This window comes from Pteropus medius, unplaced genomic scaffold (assembly GCF_902729225.1).
Source record: "Pteropus medius unplaced genomic scaffold, Ma_sr-lr_union100, whole genome shotgun sequence".
Taxonomy (NCBI): domain Eukaryota; kingdom Metazoa; phylum Chordata; class Mammalia; order Chiroptera; family Pteropodidae; genus Pteropus; species Pteropus medius.
Window position 1 is genome coordinate 6,434,581 of NW_024342471.1, and position 21,902 is coordinate 6,456,482.

At 46.9% G+C, this 21,902-nt stretch overlaps 1 protein-coding gene across 1 annotated transcript in view; it reads left to right on the top strand.

Moving 5' to 3' along the window:
* HCK (HCK proto-oncogene, Src family tyrosine kinase) overlaps positions 1-21,902 on the top strand; it is a 33,839-nt gene that overhangs the window by 5,687 nt on the left and 6,250 nt on the right. The window contains exons 2-10 of the mRNA XM_039864043.1: positions 8,117-8,234; positions 11,084-11,126; positions 11,490-11,592; positions 12,349-12,447; positions 13,828-13,931; positions 14,483-14,632; positions 14,985-15,137; positions 16,606-16,785; positions 17,566-17,642. Of these exons, the coding sequence (XP_039719977.1) occupies positions 8,118-8,234; positions 11,084-11,126; positions 11,490-11,592; positions 12,349-12,447; positions 13,828-13,931; positions 14,483-14,632; positions 14,985-15,137; positions 16,606-16,785; positions 17,566-17,642 (1,026 nt within the window). The 5' untranslated portion in view covers position 8,117. The remainder of the gene's footprint in view (positions 1-8,116; positions 8,235-11,083; positions 11,127-11,489; positions 11,593-12,348; positions 12,448-13,827; positions 13,932-14,482; positions 14,633-14,984; positions 15,138-16,605; positions 16,786-17,565; positions 17,643-21,902) is intronic.

Below are 21,902 nucleotides of genomic sequence, written 5' to 3' on the forward strand. Positions count from 1 at the left end.
AGAAAGCTGAAGCGACTTCATTCAATAATTCAAGGATTTATTGAGCATCTACTGTGTCCTAACAGGACTGTATCCTAATAGGACTTGGATACATCAGTGTACAAAACAAGTCACTACCCCCACATAGCTCATATTCTATGGGGACACAGATGATAAATCCACAGGTAGTATATTAGGTGTGCATTAGTTCAGGTCCTTTGAGAAGCAAACTCTCAGGAATATTAAATATACAATAAATTTATTAGATGAAGTACCCTTGGGAGAAAGTAGGAGAGGCTAAGAGAGCCATCAGATGGCAAGGCATGTTTGATTCCAAATGAAGAAGAAAGGAAAGGAGGGAAAGAAGGAAGGGAAGTGGAAGCGGAAGTGTTTTTGACTGCAGTGCGGTTCTACGGAAGGCTTGGCAAGGCTGTCAAGGAGCCCTCAGTAACCCTGCCACGCTCAGTCATTGGCTGGGAGCAGCCCATGGCAACAGTTGCTGGATGTCAAAGAACAGCAGCTGGGGCCATTGGTCAATTCCACTCTATGCAGATGAGATCTGAGAGGCCCATCCTCGTGGTCACCACATTAGGTCGTGGTTAAAGCCATGAAAGACACAGCTGGGAAGGGGCTAGACAGTGATGGAAGTTCCTGTCGTAGCCAGGGCAATGAGGGAAGACCTCTCTGAGAAAAAAGATCTGCGAAGAGACCTGGGTGAAGTGAAAAAAGCTTTCTGGGTGAAGAACATTCCAGAAAGCCGCGTGTGCAGTGGCCCTAAGGTGGAAGCATGGTTGGTGCATTGAGGAATAGCAAGAGGCTAGTGTGGCTGGAATGGAAAAATCGAGGGAGGGGTGGTAGGTCTGTGAGGTTGAGGGGGCCCAGATCGTGGAGCCTTGCCAGCCACGGGGTGCTTGAGACGGAAGCACCCAGAGATTTTGAGCAGGAAAGGGATGTGACCTGGTTTATATTTTAAAAGGCTCGCTTGCTTATCTGTAAAAGGGAGAAACGGGGATTCAAACCCAATTCTTTTCCGACTTCAAATCCCAGCCTATATTTTCTAAACTTCCCTGCACCCTGCCTACCTTAGGGATAAAATTATTCTAAGGAGGTTCACAGTCGCCTTTGGATTCCACAGTTGACCAGGTGATCCGGTGGTAACATTCAACATGCTAAGAACTTACTACGTGTTTGGAACAAGTAGTTGGAACACAGACATCTCAGAACCAACTCTCCGCCTGAATCAGGCAAATGACCAAAGGCCCCAAGTTCCTCTTCGGTGTGTTGCTCTGTCACTTGCTATTGTGTAAACCAGGGCACAACACTTGCCCTCTCTGCTGCTCCTATCTGTATGATGAAGGTCTCTCCAATCCCTTCCTGTTTGCAAAGTCAAAATTTTGAGCTCTTTGATCAGAAAGAAGCTAAGAGTCAGAAAACGGGACAGCAGTCACTTGAGGACAGCATCAGGGACAGCATTAGGGACTGCTGTCCTCATTAGGGACAGCAGTCACTTGAGGATTTGGTTAGTTCATTCAGAAGACAGTCAGGGAGCCCAAGGAGAGGGAGCCGTAGGGCTCTGAAAACTCCACAGGGAATTGGCCCCTGATCGGGGTAGACTTTTCCCCCACCCCCAAGGCTGAGCTATTCCGAGAAGGGAAAGTTCCTCTAAATAGACAGCCCGGCCCCCCGCGGTCTGCCATCCTGAACTTCCTGTTTGGGTTCCTCATCCTGCCTTCCAATTCCCCCACTGCAACCTCTGATGCTGACCCCCATGGAGGATGAAAGGCAGGAGAGCAAGATTCTCATCCTACCTGCCACTGACCAATTGGGGACTCTCTCTGCCATGGGCCTCTATTTCCCCATCTGAAAATCAAGTTCATAATTCTGGTCCTGCTGACTTCAGCCAAGTAGATAAGGCCTGTAGAGATTTGGACACAATACAGTCACTCTACAAATATATATGGAGGCCTAATACATGCCAGATACTTTCTAGACATGGCTTCAGTGCCATTAGCTTTGCGGGGTCCAGATTTGACACATCCTCACCCACTCTAATGATTCTAGTATCCTCTTCTATCAAAACCTGCTATCAGGGACGTCTCTGCCATATGCCATTTACACTGAAGTATGAATTGCAATCCCGCTGAGGTTTAAGGAGACAGAAATCCAATTCAAACTGGCTCAAGCAGAAGAAGGTTATTGGAAAGTCCATGAGCATATCAGCTTTGGGTAGGGCTACATCCAAGGGCTTGAGAATCTGTATTTCTCCATTTCTTGGCTCTGTTTTGCAACTGCAAGCGTTTTTTCCAGCCAAAGCCCAATGGATGACTTTCCTTGGCCAGGATTGAGTCACATGCCCATCTCTGCTTCTACTACTGCAAATTTGATTGGCCAGACTTAGTCACAGACTAACCTCTACGACTAGGGGTTGAAGTCAGCTCTACCCCAACTCACGAATTGAGAAATGGGGGAGAGGTGGTTCCCAGAGGAAAACTGGGGAGCTGTTACCAGAAGAAGGGGAAGCAGATGCTATGCAGGAAAGAACTACAATTGTTCCCTTCAGTGAACTTACCATCCAACATTTCACTTCGTATTTGGAGAAACTGAGGCCCAGAGAGAGGATGAGACTTGCCTGAGGTCAAGACTTGCCTGAGGTCAAAAAATGAGTTTGTGGCAGAGGTAGAACCATAACCTAGGCTCCTCACCCCCTAGCCCTCGCAGACCTCTACTTGAGCCTAAAAGCTCCCAGAAGACCATCTCCCACCCATTCCACAGGATGCTCAGGCAGAGCCCTGGCCTCTCCACCTTGGACTTTACTCTGAGTCTCCGCAGCCACCATGGTGACTATGGGAAGCAGCCAGGGCAAGCAAGCTGACCTTTCTCATTCCCCTCCCATGTGGTGCCTGCGGGAGCTGAGGGGGTGAGGAGCCGGTTTCACCTTCCAGGAGTTCAGCAGTGGCTTGAGGAAGTGTCTTTGCCAGGGGTCAGCAGTTCTAAGCTAGTATGGAGCCAGGGGGGCCACTTCTGTTCTCACAGCCTGGCTTTGAATCACATTAGACAAGATTCATGTACATTCTCAGAGGTTTTAAGAAGTCTTTCACATCCCTGTTACACAGGACCTCAGGTCAAGCCTGAGAAGCAAATGCCTCCTATTTTTCAGAGAAGAAAATGAGGCTCAGAGAAGGGAAGTGACTTAACCAAGATCACATAGCCAGTCAGAGGCGGAACCAAGATTCAGATCTGAATTATTACCCCAAGCTAGGCCCTCATTCCACCACATTGGTGGGTCACAAATTTTAGTGTATAAGAATCTCCTGAAGAATTGTTAGAAATGCAGATTGTAGGCTCTCATCCCCAGAGACTCTGGTTCATTCTTTCTAGGGTGTGGCTCAGGACTATGCAAGAATCAGAGGACCATTTGGGTGCAAGTGGCAGAAATCCAATTCAAATTGGCTTAGGCAAAATTGAGAATTTATTTACTCATGAACTGGAAAAGTCCTGCGGTTGAAAAGCTTCAAGCATAGCTGGATCCAGGCGTTCAAACAAGTCTTCAGGAATCACTTTGTCTCCATTGCTTAGCAATCTGCCCTCCATCTTTTGTGATGTCAGGATGACTCTCAAGAGCTCCAGGTTCCTACATCTACAGCTACATCTCTATCAACAACAAAGAGAATGTGTTTTCCCTAATTTTTCCAGCAAAATCCCAGGGTAGAATCTGATTGCCCCAGCTACAATCACATACATGCCAACAGCTAAACCAACCACTGCTGGTTGCCAGGGGGACATGAAACCTGAAACCCTACGCGCTGAGTGGGAGAAGGCTGGTTTCCTCAGGAAAATCCATGTGCTGTTACCAGAAGAGGGATGGTTGCTGAGGAAGCAAGCACAAAGGATGTTCCCTGCATGGGTGCTTCCCAGCTAGAATGAGCTCAAGAATCACATTCTGATCTGGGAGGTTGGGCCTAAGATTCTGCATTTCTAACAGCTCCTGTATGATGATGATGCTGGTCCTCATGCTGGTCACACTCAGAGTAGCCAGGCACTCTGTTACATTTCTAAAGTCACTTCAAGCCACCCTGCCACAGGGCTTTTGCAGTCTCCACCATACTGAGAGGTCCTGGGCCATGTAAACCTCTTCCCTCATCCCATCTCTACCCGCGCCCCATCCCATGGTTCCCCCAACCCACCCAAACATCAGCCCCGTCTATTTGGGAACCACTCATCAACATATTGCAGATTCTGTTCCCATATCACAGTTGGAGAAACTGTCCACTGTGTCCTTCAGTGACCTTTATATGAGGATCCACGTAATAAATTCTCTTTATTGAGTACTCAAAAAATACTTGTTTCTATTAAAAAATTGCCATGCTTCCTGGAATTTTATGGTGACAATGTACAAGTTCCCATATTTATCTTGGTTTCTAGGAAGCTCAGAGATAAATCTAGTACCCAGTGGCAATAGTGGTCATACCTTAGGCTTCTAGTTCAGTAATCTTTCCTTTCTGAATGGCATAGCATAACCCTTCATGAGCCTTGAAGTGCTCTGTACGTGGTTTAATATTATAAGCTCCCTCAAATCCTTTTTGGAAGTCAGTTCTTCTTTGGATCATTCTTGACTTTCCCCAAATTTTTATTGAAATCCTCCCTGTTCTTCAAAATCCAACTTTGTCATCCTGCTGCTCAGTTATTATAAACATGTTGTTTTTCTACGAACATACTAAACATACACGTTAGTGGCAGAACCAGGATATAACTATACTTTACAAAAATGGCTCGATATTATATGTTTTGTAGTTTGCTGTTTTCATTCACTAAGTATCTTAGCAATTTTTGCATGGCTCTGACTATGCCAATCCCTGCCAGCTTCTTTATATGTGACTTGGGAATGTAATTATCTATGTCCAGTCTTCCCTTCTCAACTCTGTCCTGGAGCACGACCCATGTCCTGACACCTTTATGTTGGAGCAACTACATAGAGCACAGGCTCTGGGCATGCATTTTCCTACTAACCATGCATTATGCTCCTGCTGTGTGCCAGGGAGTCGCTGAGCTAAGTGCTGAAGGACACAGACATGGGAAAGACCAGCCTCTGCTGTGTGCAAGGATGGAAATATTCTATATCTGTACCTTGATTACAGTAGCTTTAGCCACAGATAGCAATTGAGCACCTGAAACATGGCAAGTCTTTACTGAGATGTGCTGTATGTGTAAAATACATACTGAGATTCAAAGACTTAGCATGAAAAAAAGAATGTAAATTATTTCACTGATAATGTTTATATTGATTACCCATTAATAAGACTTTTGAAACATTGGGGAAAATAAATATACCTGAAAATTAATTCACTCGTTTCTTTTTACTTTGAAAAATGTGGCTATAGAGAATTTTAAACTGTATATGTGGCCCACATTACACTTCTAGGTCGAGCAGTCATGCACCATGGAGGTGGAATGGTTCTCTTGGTTCAGGAGGACACTCACATTTTATGCCAATTGGACTCCTGCAGGTATATCACTTTTTAAAAAAATCACACTTTATTGTGCAAAAATTGAACCAATGAGAATTCCCTATTTTAAAAAGTTCACTTCTCTAGTGTTGTGGTATCTCTAAACCTGTGGGCTAAAGGAATTGCAATTTGTGCTTCCTTTATGCTCCAGGACAGGGCCATACTTGCTAGTAAACAGAGATGGTTATGGTTAACGTTTCTGAGCACTACTGTGTGCCAGATACCTTTACACTTATAACTCAGTGCTCACCACCATCCTTACCATTTTCTGAGGTAAAACCCCACCATCCTTTCTCAGGGACGGCCTTGAATCACACATGAACACAGTGCCTTCAGAGGCCCATCCCTCAGGACCTTGTGACTGTCTTGAATATGTAAATTGTGAAGTAAATGATCCTTGATAGGTGCTCAGAGAGGTGGAGGGAGCAGCCTCACATCACACAGCAGTGCTCTTCCCAGAACGCCCTCTTATTGATCAAAACATATGAAATGTAATGTTATGCTCTACAACACCACATAATACTCTGTTTTATTTCCCAGAACTGTGATACATATTTATCACAAATCAAAGAGGTGTTGGTTTCTGTTTTAAACGCATAAAAATACAGGTGGAGCATTTGAGATCTTGCTCCCAACATAGTTCTTCAGTTTGGCTCGAATAAACCCTATAAAAAAAAATTTTAATGTATACAAGTACATTATAAAGCAGTGGTTAATTGTGATAATTTTTCAAATCGATGATCCAGAACTTCAGGAGTCTGAACTGGTTCCTCGCAAAAGGCAAATGAGGCAGAAACCACTTAGGTCTTGAGGTGGTAAATAGTTCCCAATTCCCACCAGGACAGAAACATCCTTGTAAATAAAATTTTTTTTTAAATTGTTTTAATCACTTCCTTAAGCCTAAGAATTTGGGATTTTTTTTTTTTCTTAAACCACTAACACATGTTTATTTTAACAAGCTAAGTATAAATGAGCTCTGTTTTAGAAGAAAATTTCAATTGTGCAGATGAGGAAAACGATTACTTCCTTATGGGGCTGCTCACAGCCTGTCTCCTCCACAAATACATATACGCATTTAGAGAAAAGAAATGAAATATTTCTGCCACTTTTACAAATAAGTTTTGACTCTGATCAGGTAAATGTATTTTCTCTAAGTATCTTTAAATTTAATTAATCCGTCAGCACGGTCTGTAGCTCTACCTCCAAAATGGCCCCTGAATCTGTCTGCGTCTTACCTCAATAGCCACCACCCTGGGTCAGGCCACCATCATCCCATGCCTGGACAACTGCAGTGGACAGGGTTCCCTGCCCTGCTCCTGACAGTCTATCCTCAACCCAGCAGCCAGTGGGGTTATTTAAGCTGAATCTCATCATTCTACTGCCTAAAACTTTCCATGGTTTGCCATCATCCTTAGAATCAAATCCAAACTCCTCGCTGGCTGTACAAGATGTGGCAGCCTCTGTCATATACCATCCTCTCCTCTGCCTATGATCTCTAGCCACACTGGCCTCCTTTCGGTGCCTCATTCTCTCAAAGCACATTCCAGCCTCAGGACCTTTGCACTTGCTGTTCCATCTGCCTGGAACACTGTTCCCTCAGAGTGTTATATGACTGGCTCTTTTGCATCATTCAGGCTCCTTTGCATCATTCAGGCTCCAGGTCTAACATCACCTTTTCAGAGAGGCCTTCCCCGACCACCTTGTCTATAGGGGGCCCACAGAGATGTTCCCTGTCACATCCTCTTATTGTCCTCACACTCTCCAGTATCTAAATTTATCTCGTTATTTATCAATTTGCCTGTTTATTGCCTGTGTCTCCCCTTCGTCTTCAGTGTATGCTCTGTAAGGGCATGAACTTGCTTGTCTTATTTGTGGTTTAGAAAGGTGCTCGACACATGTTTGCTGAGTAAATGGATGAATGAATGACCAAATAAATCTAAGAGAGAAAGAAGGGAAGGAGGGAGAGAGAGAGAGAGAGAGAGAGCTGTTATAAGGCAATTATAAAATAATAGGAGGAATATGGTGTTTGACTATTATTTAGCTAGACTGTTTAACCTCATCTTTGTCATTCAATATAAAATGGTAATTTATTCTTACATTACAGTTTTACTTTACTGTTTGCTCTGAGCCTGACACTGAGCTGAGTATCTCCCCACCTACATGCTTTCCCTTATGCTTCCAACATTCTGCTGATGAGGAACTGAGACGAGGAGGAGGGGGAGTAATGAGTGAGGTGCTGGGAGGGAGACTAAGTGTCAGCTCAGGCTTCTGACCACTGAGCCAGCTGTGCCCACCACCCGCTCTGCTCCCCAGCTCTACCTTTTGAATTTCGATGGTCCTCATGATTTACTCTCTAAATAAACTCCCCATGGCAGAGTCCTCGGTAATATGACTATCACAACTTGTCAGCTCTGTGCGGTGCATGGCCGACAGGGACGTGGGGAAGCCCAGAGGTGACAAGGGCAGGGTGAGCTCCATTTGTTGAGGATGGAGGAATGGGGTTGGCAGGGGAGGTGAGATGGGGAAAGAGAGGGGGATGCAGCTGGGGGCAGGAGGCCTAGAATCTAGCATCGAAGACTCCCCTGCATGGGGTTCAGGGCCAGCCAGGCTCACCTCCCTTCTCTCTGCCACAGGATGGGGTGTGTGAAGTCCAAGTTCCTTCGAGACAGAGGCAAGGTCTCAAAAACCGAGCCCAGTGCCAACACACACAGCGCCGTGTATGTGCCAGATCCCACATCTTCAGGCAAGCGGGTGAGTGGGAGAAGAAGCGGGGGAGCGGGGAGGGCAGTCCTGAGGCCAGGGGCAGGGGATGGGGAGCTGCCCCTTGCTGCCCCAAATTGCCCTAACAGCCTCCTGTTTTCCCAAGGGTAAGCAGGTGCGTTTGGAGTAAAATGGAGCTGACCAGTCACCAGCAGCACCTTAACTCTCCAGGGTGCATCTGCCCTGAGCGCCCAGGGCAAAGGGCATCCCTTCTCCTTGTCCTGTTGCCCAGGCCTTGGCAGGCCTTGGCCCATCAGCCTGGGCTGCAGTGACCAGGTCCCAGTGAGCACGACAGGCTTCCAGCCTGGGCAGTAGCAGAAGCAGGGCTGAGAGTAATGGGTGACCAGATGAGTAACAACAGTAGTCGAAGAAACGACAGTAATGAGGATAGTACCAGCGTCATAGCGATAACTGTAATCACAATTGTAGTTAGAACAGTGACCACGGTGCGGGGGGGAGTACCGCAGCAGCAGCAGCAGGAGCCATAGTGGAAACGGTAAATAGGAGAAGTGGTGATACTGGTAGAGGTGTTTACTTATTTGTCTTTACTTGTACAGAGCTTACCAAGGGCTCTCCTAAGTGCTTTGCAGTTATCAACACCTCGAATCCTCACAATAATCCTATTGTTGGTCACGATTCTTATTGTACCCATTGTACATTAAGAAGCAGAGAGATAAAATAACTTGCCGAAGGCCACACGGTTGGTAAGGGGCAGAGCCAGGATTCAAACTCGGGCAGTGCATGTTCCAAAGTACCAGAGGCAGGAGCAAGAGCAATAGGCAGGGGCCGAATGCAGAGATCAGAAGGGCAGTAATGGTGGTAAGAGTGATGGTAATGGTGGCTGCAGTAGTCATGGCAGCAAGCAGCACCACTAATAATGGGAGCTGTGATAGTGGCAGTCGGGAGAGCAGTAACAGTAGTAACAGTGGGGGTAACAATAACGGTACCAGTACTAGTACAGTACTAATAGCAGCAGTAACAGTTGTAATAATTGTTACCATTCTTTGAACACCTACTATGTTCCAGGTGCTGGAGTGAAGTGTTTCAACACCATTAAACCTCACCAAAAGCTGTGAGGCAGGAGTTCTGCCACTTTCCAGCCAGGGTGACTAAGGCTCAAAGAGGTTAAACGGCTCCCTGGGGTCACACAGCTGGGAAGCAGCAGAGCCAGGTCTTTCTACCCACCCCCCTGCTGGGTTCTCTCCCCTCTGGGGGCCTTGAGTCCATGCTCCAATCCGGAGCTGTCCAGGGAAGCACAGCCTCTGTTTGCTGCCTCCAAGGAGTGTACTCCTTGATGCCCCTTAGAAAGTTCTTCCTCGTACTGAAGGAAGGCCTGTTACCCCATAACCCTTACTCCTTTCTTTGTTCCCAAACTGACCCCTTAGCCCTGCCCTCAAACACTTCTACTCTCTTTGCCTCATGACAGCCTGTAGAGATTGAAGAGAAAGATCTTGTCCCAACCCACCCATTTCTTCTAAATCATCTTGCTCATAACATAGGTTTCTGACCTCTCTTCAGCCTGCTTGCCCTTTTCCAGGCACGATATCTAGAACAGGACTAATTCTGAAAATGGGAGAATAGTGGAGTAGTCACCTCCCTCCCTCTGACACTCGACCTCTATTAATACAGCCTGAGATTACATGACCTTCTCACACAGGTGATGTCCTGAGCTGACACCCTAAACCCTCAGTCACTCCTGGTTCTGCTTTTCTCCTAATCTGTGTCCTTTCTGTGGCTAAGGCTCCAGGTTCTCAGGTTCTCTGAGGACCTCTAGCTTGTCACCAGCAGGAGGCAGAGAGGGTTTTCTCCCATCGGTTTTTGGTTGTCCTCTCTGAGCATTAGATTTAAGGGATTCTATATTCAGCCATTCATTATTCCCCTCCTGCAGGACACTAGTTCGACAGTAAGTTTCTAAGTGTTACTCAGAGAAAGGGTTCACCAAGTTTGTGAAACTCTGGGCAAAACAGGCTTCTCCCGCGAGGACACCTCCGAGCCTTTGTGAATCTTTGTGATGAACTTCGTGACTCTCCCAGAAGAGAATGTGCTCCTCAGTGTTTCCCAAACCGGTTTCTTTAAATCACTGTTTATGTAAGTGTGTGGCACACAGATCCATTCCCCTTGGGAAAAAAAAAAAGTCATAAATTACAGTTAAAGCTACAGTTTCTTCTGACCAATGACCCATCCCCAGAGGTTTCACTCCCCTACCCACAGGCACCAGCTGTTGTCAGTTTGGACCCCTGCAAACCTTTGCTGTGAATTTCCACTCACACATATATAGTATGTGTCCACACAAAGTATTTAGGATGTGTGAGTTTTATGTAAAGGTACCATACCATTCTAAAGAACTAGTTTTGTTCACGTGACAATATATCCTTGAGGTCTAGTTGAGTCAGGAGTGAAGCCCCATCTCCCTCTTATTAGGGCTGCTTAGAGTGCCACAGAGTAGGCATCAAATCCCCTTAAGATGGACACTTGGGTTCTTCCACATAAATCATGGAGCCTTTACTCATAGGACATGTTGGAGGACCCAGGGTTTCTCCAAACATACCTTGAAAAACACAGATCTGGACCAACCCTTTCACTATATGTCAAGGGACGGGACAAGCCAGTGTTCTCCAAGGCCAAGGGCAGAGTCCACCCCCCAAGAGACCTGGATCCTTGTGGAGGCTGTGCCTCTAATGTGCTGTGTGACCTCAGGCATGTCCCTTGCCCTCTCTGGGCCTCCTCCCATGACACACAGGCTGGGCTGAGAGGCTCTTGGGCACCCTTTTTGACACAGACCTTCTCTGGCTCCACACACACTGTTGGATTCATCGCCTTCTCCCATTTCTCCCCTACAGCGACCTGACAACAGCAACGGCAACCCGCCGGGGTCCACAGAGAGTAAGTATCTGGCAAACAGATGCTGCGGAGTCCTGTGTTATGTCAGGGACTGGGTTAGGTTCTCAGTGAGAGCTTGAGGCAAAAGTCCCAAACGGTCAAAAACACCCTTGAAAATCCCCTAAATTGCCCCAAAGTACTTCTTACAAGATATTTTGTGTCTATAACACTGTTTAATAACATGAAAAAAACATCGTTAGTTTTAAACTGTAGAATCGCACCCAGCATGGCAAGATGCTTACTTATACCAGGAGACAGACACACATTGATTGGTCTAGGGCGGGTGCCGGTGTCGGTATGGGAAATACCCAGGGCTGTGGGGGTACTCAGATAAAGCCTCACCATCCCATGTATCTCTCTTCTCAGAAGGTTCTGAGGACATCATCGTGATTGCCCTGTATGATTACGAGGCCATTCACCACGAAGACCTTAGTTTCCAGAAGGGGGACCAGATGGTGGTCCTGGAGGAGTAAGTCCCCATCCCACTCCCCCTAAGACATACTTACCTATAATACACAATTATTCTCTCTTTTGTGCTTCAATAAAGAACCTGATAGACGATCTTATCCTAAGGTGTAAATGACTGATGAGAACCTGAACATAATAGAGGAAGAAGGGCTTGCTATTCACCTGGATGAAAGCCAAAATAAAGGGGCCTGTGTACTTACTAACAGTGCATGTCCAGACTAAGATCAACCAGTGAAAGCACTTTCTCAGGGAAGCCTTCCTCCTGTGATCAAGCTACAGGCTTACCTTTGGACCAGCCCCTGCTGAGGTGACTTTGCATTCAGAAATCCTTGAATCTCTGAGTTTGCTGCCTCCGATTTCCTCCAGTCTTCACCATCAGTGTGTGTCATGTTTAGTACTGTGCGAGGGCCCAAGAATGGCAGTGGTTATGCTTGGTCAGACTCCTGAGCCCACTCCCTCCGGCTCTCGGTCCCAACTGAAATTCTATGAGTCTGCCATTGGCACAGGGCCTCATCTTGGGTATGGCTAGGAAGGCCAAAGCCACAAATCCAGGGGGAAAGGGTAGGACCTTGGTCTGAGAATGCAAGGACTAGCCGTGATGCCAGATCTTCGGATGCATGGCGGGGACTACCGTAAAGATCCCCACGGTAATCATGGGGTGTAAGCAAAGGGGTATCCTAGGTTGAGGCTGAGGGGCCCAAGAGAACCAGGGGGAGTCCATCTGCCCCCAACTCCTTTGCTCCCTCATGTCTCTCAGGTCTGGGGAGTGGTGGAAGGCTCGGTGCCTGGCCACCCAGAAAGAAGGCTACATCCCAAGCAACTATGTCGCCCGCGTTGACTCTCTGGAGACAGAGGAGTAAGTATTCTATTTTCCTGCCCTCCAGAAGGAAGCCTAAGGAAAACCAGCCTTGTTCCTGCCTCAGGGCCTTTGCATTCACCATCTCTCCTGCCTGGCGCACTCTTCCTGGGACTCTTTGGCTGGCTCCTTCTCATCCTTTGAGTCTCAGAGAGGCCTTCCCTGACCACCCTGTCTAAAGTGGGTCCCCTCTGTGACTTTCTCTCTTATGGAAACCTATTTTATTCCCTTCTGAATACTTCTTACGAGCATTTCTTCCTTGTGCAAGATCTGTGAGATAACTTCCTAGGTGTGGAATTTCCAGGGAGACAGTTCTTACTGCGTACCTATAGCATTGCTTGATTATTGTACCACGCGTGAACCACTTTACAAAATGAAAGCAGAGAAGGCAGACGGGTAGTGCGGCATAGTGATTAAGAGCTTGGGCTCTAGAGCTAGGCTGCCTGGATTTGAATCCGGCCTCCACCACATCCCAGCTGTGTGATGCCAAACAAGCCACTTGCTCTGTTTCTCAGTTTCCTCATCTATAAAATGGGGATTATAAGGGCAACGATTCCATAAGTTGTTGGGCAGATGACTGTTAGCTAAGCTATCTTTCTCCATAGCAGGTTTATGGCAAGATCAAAGCCTGCTGACCTCCAGTCTGGGCCTTTCTCCATTACAGCACATGAACTACTCCTCCCCCTACTGAGGGTAGAAATAGATTCAGTTGATGCTGCTTAAACTTTCTCACCAAATATCCCAAATATCTGGGAGAATGAAGAAAATATCCAGGGATATGTCCCCAAGTATAAAATTATTTGAAATCTCACATTTTCACTTAGAAATTCATGCCAACTTATATTCAATACTGTACATACAAAGGGGGATAACCTGTGAAGGTGACAGAGATCAGACCCTAACTCACATGGCACTTGAGACCCTGAGAGGAATATCGTATCCTTGTGAAATTTGCACAAGTGAGATTTTGACCACAGCTGCTTAAGACTACTATATCTTCCCACTCAGCCTTTCTGTCCTTCTGTCCATCACCTTACTTCTCCCATGAGTGGCACTGGAATGACCCCTGGGCATTTTGTATTTGTAATGCTGTGTTACTTTTCTCAAAGAAAGCTCCCCAGCGTTTTAGTCTCAGCAAACTGGATTCAACCCTGGTAAAATGTCTGTTTTAATATCAAAAGAAATTGTTGTTCCATAAAGAGTATTTGAGGAAAATCCATGCTGTGGGAAACCAGGCCCTTTGTATTCCGGCGCCCTTGTGAGCTGAACAGGACTGCGCCCGATCCCCTAGGGGTTTACACGCTGTATCAACCCCCACGCTGTCTCCTCCCCCATGCGCTGTCTCCTCCCCCACGCACTGTCTCCTCCCATTTCCACCAGGTGGTTCTTCAAGGGCATCAGCCGGAAGGATGCAGAGCGCCAACTCCTGGCCCCTGGCAACGTGCTGGGCTCCTTCATGATCAGAGACAGCGAGACCACCAAAGGTGACCCAGCCCTCCTCACGCTATCTAGATAGATAGATAGATAGATAGATAGATAGATATACAGACAGATAATAGATAGATAGATAGATAGATAGATAGATAGATGATAGATAGATAAATGATAGAAGATAAACAGATAGATAATAACGATGATAATAATAATGATGACAATGATGATGATGATGATGATGATGACAGCCAACATTTACTGTTGACATCTCAGGCACCTTTAAGCATTACTTCTTTTAATCATCAGGCAATGTGATGAGATAGGGAGGTATGATGACCAATCCCATTTTACAGATGAGGAAACTGAGGCACAGAGAGGTGACTTGTCCACTGTCTCAGAGCTGGACATGGAGGAGCCTGGAAGAGAACCCAGGCAGCCTGACTCCACAACCCACTCTTACTCTTGTGCTTCACTACCCAGGTGCCAGGATAGTGCCAGTGGTGGCCTTACAGGGGTGTCGGGAAGGGGTGTCAGCATGCCGACATTAGATGGCAGGCCTCTGAGGTCTCACTCCTGAGCAGCGTCTCTCTGACCAATGCAGGGAGCTACTCTTTGTCCGTGCGAGACTATGACCCCCAGCACAGGGATGCAGTGAAACATTATAAGATCCGGACCCTGGACAATGGGGGCTTCTACATCTCCCCACGGAACACCTTCAACACCCTGCAGGAGCTGGTGGCCCACTACAAGAGTAAGTCCTGACCAGGACCACGCCCCAACTGGGTGGGCCTATCTCCGGGGAATCTTAGTCAAGGGTGTGTTGCAGCCTCTGAGGCTCGCTGAGCTCTTCCTGACCCTCCCCAAATACATGCATGGTTGCTTTGGATTTTCCTGAAATCTTAGGCCTATTGAGCAGAAGGGTGGAGGTGGCATCTTATCATGCCCTGCTCTCTTGGGAATGTCCCTGATCATAGCAGCCTGTTAAAACATTGGCTAGATGCAGTGAACCAGGCAGGGAGGCCTCCGAGGGGAAGTCTCTGGCTGGCTCAGAGCTGGCTGGCTCAGAGCTGGCTGCCCTCGACTAACCAGGGGCTCTGTTCCAGAGGGGAGCGATGGACTCTGCCAGAAGCTGACAGTGCCCTGCGTGTCCTCCAAGCCACAGAAGCCGTGGGAGAAAGATGCCTGGGAGATCCCCCGGGAATCCCTCAAGCTGGAGAAGAAGCTTGGAGCTGGGCAGTTTGGGGAAGTCTGGATGGGTAAGGACCCAGGGACAGGGGGTGGCAGGGAGGGAGAGGAGAGGGAGATCATTGCTTTCAGGAACAGCCTGAGGCAGAGTGGGAATGCCACCCAGTACAGAAGGAGAGATTTGAATAATAACCATAAAGGAGCATTTCCTCTGATAGCAAACCAAATTGTCCTGCCATGCAAACATTGATTTGCCTTTGAGGCCAGGCCTGTTGGGCTCGAAAATTTCCTTCTGGGAAGCAGGAACCCTGGACTACGAATCCACTCCCTCGTGTGGAGCCAGGACAGTCTATCAGTTTGGGGTCGAGATAACCAGAGGCCTCTTAGGGTGATGAAAATTAAGAGTGGTGAAATACAACTTAGAAATTTCCAGCTGAGTTCAGTGTTGGCAACTGCTAAGCAAGCTGCTCTGGGCACCTGCCGTGTACCTAGTGTTGTGCCAGGGCATTATGGGACACCAAAAAGTCACGTTCCGCCCCTGCTGTCCTGCCCCTCATAGCTTGAGAACAGCGATGCCTGCTCTGCAGAATTGTGGGGTAGATGCAGTGTTTGGCTCAGTACCTGGTGCACCCCATTGTGTTTACACTCCACCGTATTCCGAATGAGAGTGAAGACAACTCACAGAGATGTAAACAATTCAGCTAGAGAAAATAAGTTTAGAGTCCATGTACTCCTACTCCATTTATTGAGAACCTATTATCTGCTAGGCACTGAATAAGAGAATGTGGCAGAGAAAGTATGGAGAGGAAGGTAAGACAGATCTGAGTAATTAGGTTAGAAAACTAAAAATATTATATAAGGCTTTTAGACTCTTACTATAAGAAGACCTCAAATTTGGATTAGCGCTTCCTGGCAGCCAAGGCAAAAATGGGAACACCACAAGCAGTTATGAGATCTATAAGATCATCAGCAAGATGAAACAGGGGTGGAGTTGGTTGAGGGAACAGCATATGCAAAGTTCCTGTGGTGAGGGGGACTGGGTGCTTGAGGGGCCGAACGACATGCAGGTAGATTAGGGCACAAAAGGCAATGAGAAGTTTGATGGATGATGAGGCTGGCAAGGTGGGCAAGGCCAGATCATGCAGGACCTCGTAGACCATGAAGAGACCGGTGTTCATTTTGACAACAGTGTTAAGATGAAAGCATTTAAAGCAAAGATGGGGTGTGTGTGAGACATAATTTGAGTGAAGTTTTGAGGTTATTCTTTAAACCCTACAATAGCCCTTCAAAGACAGTGCTACTATTTCCACTTTACAGATGAGGAAACCACAGCTCAGAGAGGTTAAGTGACTTGCCCAAGGGCCCGCAGCCTTCCAACCCACATCTGTCTGAACCAAAGCCCGTGTCTCTCCTTCCCTAAGGGCTGAGATGGGCAGGAAAGACTTTCTGGAGATGGCATGTCTGCAGCTGGGCCTTCCTGGGCTGTGGGGAAAGAGCAATGGGCTCTGACCACTTGTCCTGCTTTCTGTCCCACTCTAGCCACCTACAACAAGCACACCAAAGTGGCCGTAAAGACGATGAAGCCGGGGAGCATGTCTGTGGAAGCCTTCCTGGCAGAGGCCAACCTGATGAAAACTCTGCAGCATGACAAGCTAGTGAAGCTACATGCAGTGGTCACAGAGGAGCCCATCTACATCATCACAGAGTTCATGGCCAAAGGTACTGTGATCTAGGGGCTGGGGGTGCAGGCTGGGGCTCATACGAGTCAACTGCAGACTCAGAGATGACTCCGATATGGTTCTTGACCTCAAGATGCCCCCAATCTGTCCAGGAGCTCTTCTCAATTAAGTTGTACTTACGGAACAACTTAATATGCAATTGCCCAGCTCTTCTGGTTAATGGGATGAAACCATGTTAAGATGATGGCAGGGGAAGGGAAGCACACGAAGCTGCCAGGAGAGGGGAGTAGGGCAGAACCCCACGGGGTGATGGGAAAAGAGGCTATGAGTTCACTGTGAGCCTTAGAAGCCAGGGGCAACTCTCCCCTTCAGCCACCTTCCCTTCACGGCCCAATGCTCTAGAAAAGAGATTCAGCAAAGCACTGATTCTAGGCTGCCCCAACCCTGCCTACCCATGATCCAGAATTTGTCGGGGATTTATTTTTTAGGCCACCATTTCACAACTATTTTTAATCCCTGCCCATTTGCCGACTAATAGAAACATCTCACATGAAGCGTGATTTGAAATCTAAAACTTTTTTCATTTTCTAAATGTACAGTTATGCCCGCTTTATAAAACCATGGCCCTAGTCATCCAGGCTCAGAAAGCTGCCTCAGTGAAAGAACCAGTCTACTAATCACAAAGTTATTTTAAAACTCTCCAATTCTATTTCTCAAACACTAGGAGTGGTAAATAAATATTTTTATTTGAATCCATCATTATGAACATTTTTAACCATAAAGTAGTGAGAGTAGCCATGTTGCTTCCCCTCCCCGACAGGAAGCCTGCTGGATTTCCTGAAAAGTGAAGAAGGCAGCAAGCAGCCATTGCCAAAACTCATCGACTTCTCAGCCCAGGTGAGAGGCTACTGCAGAAATTTGGGAAGCGGGCAGAAAGGGCATTCAGTGATTTACTTTTCAGCACATACTTACTGACCACAGACTATAATAATAACAATAATAGCTAACATTCATTGAGTAGTCAGTACAAAAGTATCCTTTCTGTATGTGCCTTAGGTATTCTAACTCATTTAATCTTCACATCGACCTTCTAGGATGGGATTTTTTTTTATCTACTCTTATGTAGCAAACCACCCCATAGCTTAGGTACTTGAAACAACAATTTATTATTTCTGTAGGTTGATGGGTTGGCTGGGTGGTTCTTCTGCTCTACGTGGTGAAACTGAGGTCACTCATGGAGCTGCATTCTGCTGAGAGCTTGCCTGGCCTAGAATGTCTGGGACGGTGGCTCATCCTCCAGGGTCTCTCTCCACGTGGCCAGAGCTTCTTTATGGCGTGGTGGCAAGGTTCCAAGAGGGAGTATACGAAGGGGCCAAGCCCCAGTATCCAAGTGCTGATGAGGCCTCTGCTCGCACCGTGCTTGCTAATGTCTCGCTGAACAAAACAGGTCACATGGCCCAGCCCAGAGTCAGTGTGGGAGGGGACTGCCCGAGGGCATGAGTCCATTGAGGGCCACAGATATAACCGTCTGGCCATGTGTCATCCCGTGACACATGACAACTGTCATCCCATTTTACAGAATAGGAAATTGAGACATAGAGAAGAAGTACAGATGAGGAAACAGAGGCCCATTGCGGTTAAGTAGCTAAGGTTACTATGCCAATTTTGGGGGATAGAGCAGTGAACAACATGAAAAGTATTTCTGTCCCCTCAGAGTTGATAGTCCGACGGGAAGACAGATATTGAATAACTGAATGTCTTAGAGAGCAATGACCCAAGAGTCCTGGCTTAGTGAATGTAGTATCCAGCAAAATAATAATTTACGCAAATCACAGAAACACTTCTTCAAACTCCATTTTCTTTCTTATCTTCCCTTCATTCTCTGCAGCGACTCTCACTCTCAGCCTGAGTGCTTTTTACTTCTATCCTCTCTCATTCTCTCCTATTTGCGAGAAAACAGGGAGGAAAGGGGTACTATGGGAATACACGGCTAGAGCACTGAGCCTGGCCCAGAAGCAATGCAAGAAGACTTCCTGGAGGAAGTAGCCTCTTGGCTGAGCCCTGAAGAATTAGTAGAAGTAGGCAGATAAAGAGAGAAAAGGCTTTTCTAGACAGAAGAAACAGCCCAAAGGGGAAAAACAAAAGAGCTGGGCTTAATCAGCTCTCCGGAGCCAGGGGCTGAAAGGGGGTGTGGCTAGCAGCCTGTTGGGCATTAAGAGACCTGTACCCTGGCCTAGGGCTGGCCCTTCTGGAGATGCCTATGGCAGAACTCATCTGAGTACACAAATTGGGGGCAGGGGTGAGAGGTATAATAAATGGCCTTACCTTTCAGAACCTGGAATGCCAGAGATATATGAAAACCAAGACCTGGCAGTTTGATTTTAATGGTCTCTATCCCTAGAGAAAGTAGTCTGACCTGTTGATAACTTATAGCCATCAAACTGGCAGAAACCTTGCTCGGGGAAGAGTCATCGACTGGACCAAGAGCCGCCCTCTCCCTTTCACAAACGGGAAAACAGAAACCAAGGGAGGAAAAGAGATGCCAGGCCCTTGGGCATCCAGGAGCAGAGGTGGACTCAGGGCCCAGGGACATGAAGCAGCCGGTCCAGGGACCTGGTCTTTGCCTCCAGTCCTAGAGGCAGATTGGCACCCCATACCTGCCACCACCTGGCTTTGGAACCACTCTGGATCCACTCTGGGTCTCAGTCTCTCCATTTGTCAAATGAGGGAATGGGACCACATCTGTGGTTTTCAAGTTCGGAAGCCTGTTTTTAAGCACAACTCTGTTCACCAAATGAAATCTTAATACAGTAGCTGACTATCTTAAAATAGGTCAAAACGGAGCTTCTCTGTTTGAAGGTGGGGCTCATGTGCGGCCTTTCTTTTGTCCCCCCACCTCCAGGCAACCTTGAGGTATCAGTAGCATTCAGTTTGAAGAGCTGGCATATCCCCAGAGGCCCTCTTCAGCCTGATTCTGTGATTCCCTGATACTTTCGAAAGAAACCCAATGCTCGACATCATGGGAACACTTGGTGGTCATGAAATCTCATTATCGGATCAACCCCCAATTCTTAGACCAACCCTGAGCCGAGTAAACCTGTCTGTTATTCATTCAGTTGACAAAATCTTGAGAAGCAACACTCTGTATGCATACGGGTTTACATGTGCTTAAGAGTTGGATAGGATTTTGGTTTATATCCCAGCTCTGTCTGTATAGCTTTGAGCAAGTTGCTTAACCTCTCTGAGTGCCACTTTCCTCAACAGGGAGCACTAATAGCCACCACTGAAGTGAATACTTACGTGCCAGAAACTGTTCTAAGTCCTTGATGTAGGCTTAGAGGATTAATCCTCACACGACCCCTCAGAAGCAGGTTTTACGGTTGTTCCCATTTTACAGAGGAAAATGAGGCACAGTGGGGTAAAGCAGCTTGCTTGAGATCACAGACCTGAGGGGCTCAAGCTCAGCTGGTCCAAGTCCAGAGTCACTTAGGCATTATCCTCTACTGTTCTAGGTGGGTTAGTCTCACCTGTCCCACTGAGCTCATTTGAAAATCAGTAACATGAGTATCTGCCAGTGGCTACTAAAAATGGGAACTGCCAGCATCACACCTGCTCTGTACCAAATAGAAGGCCAAAAATTCAGGTGTAATAATGGATAAGTGCATGGACCCTGAGCACGGCTGTCGGAGTTTCAATCCTGATCTCCACTTGGGCCAGTTATTTATTTAAATATCATCTTAACACAAATGAAGAAGCTACAATGTCTGCCATTAAGGTAATAACTGTGGTTAATTGTTCCTCTAAAGACTCCTTAGAAATTTCCCACATCCCCCAGGCAAAGATCCTGTCTCACCCCAACCCTAGCCAGCTAGCTACCCCAAACAAAATCAGAAGTCTTTCAGGTTTTCGTTGGAAAGTATGGAGATTCAGACCTTAATTCTGACGGTCATGGGTGCCCCCTGCTGGCCAGTTCCTGCAAGTGCACTACCCACTTTACTCAGACTTTGAGCAGGCTAGTGCCTGGGTTTTGGTCTGTCTGGGCAGACCTCCACCCCTCCAAATAATCTCACCAAATTGCACCCAGCTACAGTCCTCCAGAGCACTAGAGTTCTGCAATAATTAGAGGCAGCATGGAGCACTGGAACTGGACTCTCACAGACTGGATTGAGTCTGACATTTATAACTTTCTTGGTGTGATGAGGAAAATATGGCCCTCTATAAAACAGAGACTGTGAGAACACCTGCCTCAAGGAGCTTGAAGACAAGTTTGTAAATTATAAACACTGTTTGCTGGGTGTCTGAGGATTAATCATAAACCTCTTTATAAGAGTTAATGTACAAATCCTTGTAAGTAGAAAACATCTCAAAGGAAAATTCCACATATTTCTGTCAGAGGTGCCCAGGGCCATGTTATGAATAAGAATTCCCTACACAATCTGTTATTCACTCAGCAGCTATGATGACATTATACATCAGACCATGTCATACTCCTGTTCAAAGCCTTCTACTGTCTTCCCATCGCACTCAGATACACTCTAACTGCCTATCCTAGCCTACAATGTCCTTTACGACCAGTCACCTCCCTCTCAACTTGCCCCACTGTCCCTGTGGCAACTTCTGCTCGGCCACCTGCTCTATGAATACCCAATCTCATTCCTACCTGGGCCTTTGCACATGATGTTCTCTCTGCCAGGATGTTCTTATTTGATACACTTATTATCATCACTGAGATCTTTGCTTAAACTTCATCTCCTCAAGGCAGCCTTCCCTGATGACTCAATCCAAAAAGCCCTCTAGATTTCATTTCCTGTTACCCCTCTTTATCCTTTCTTTATGGTAGTTATTATCACCTACTGGGTCTGTGCCTAGCTCACCACCTGTTCACGTAACATGTCTGGCACCCACAAGACATTCAGTAGGTATTTGTTGAATGAATAAATAAAATTTTCCTACCCAGGCTTAGGGATGAAAAAGGTATAAGAGACACAATAGAATTTGATGGGAGCCTAGGTTGTCCCCAGAAAAGAGGATGAGGGACGAAAGCTCTTCATCGTCTCCTGGTGAAGGTGGGTAGGTCCTAGAGAAAATGCCATTGTTTTTTCCTTAACTTGATCTTTGGAAGTCTCAGAAATCTAGCGAAGCCCCCACACTGACCCA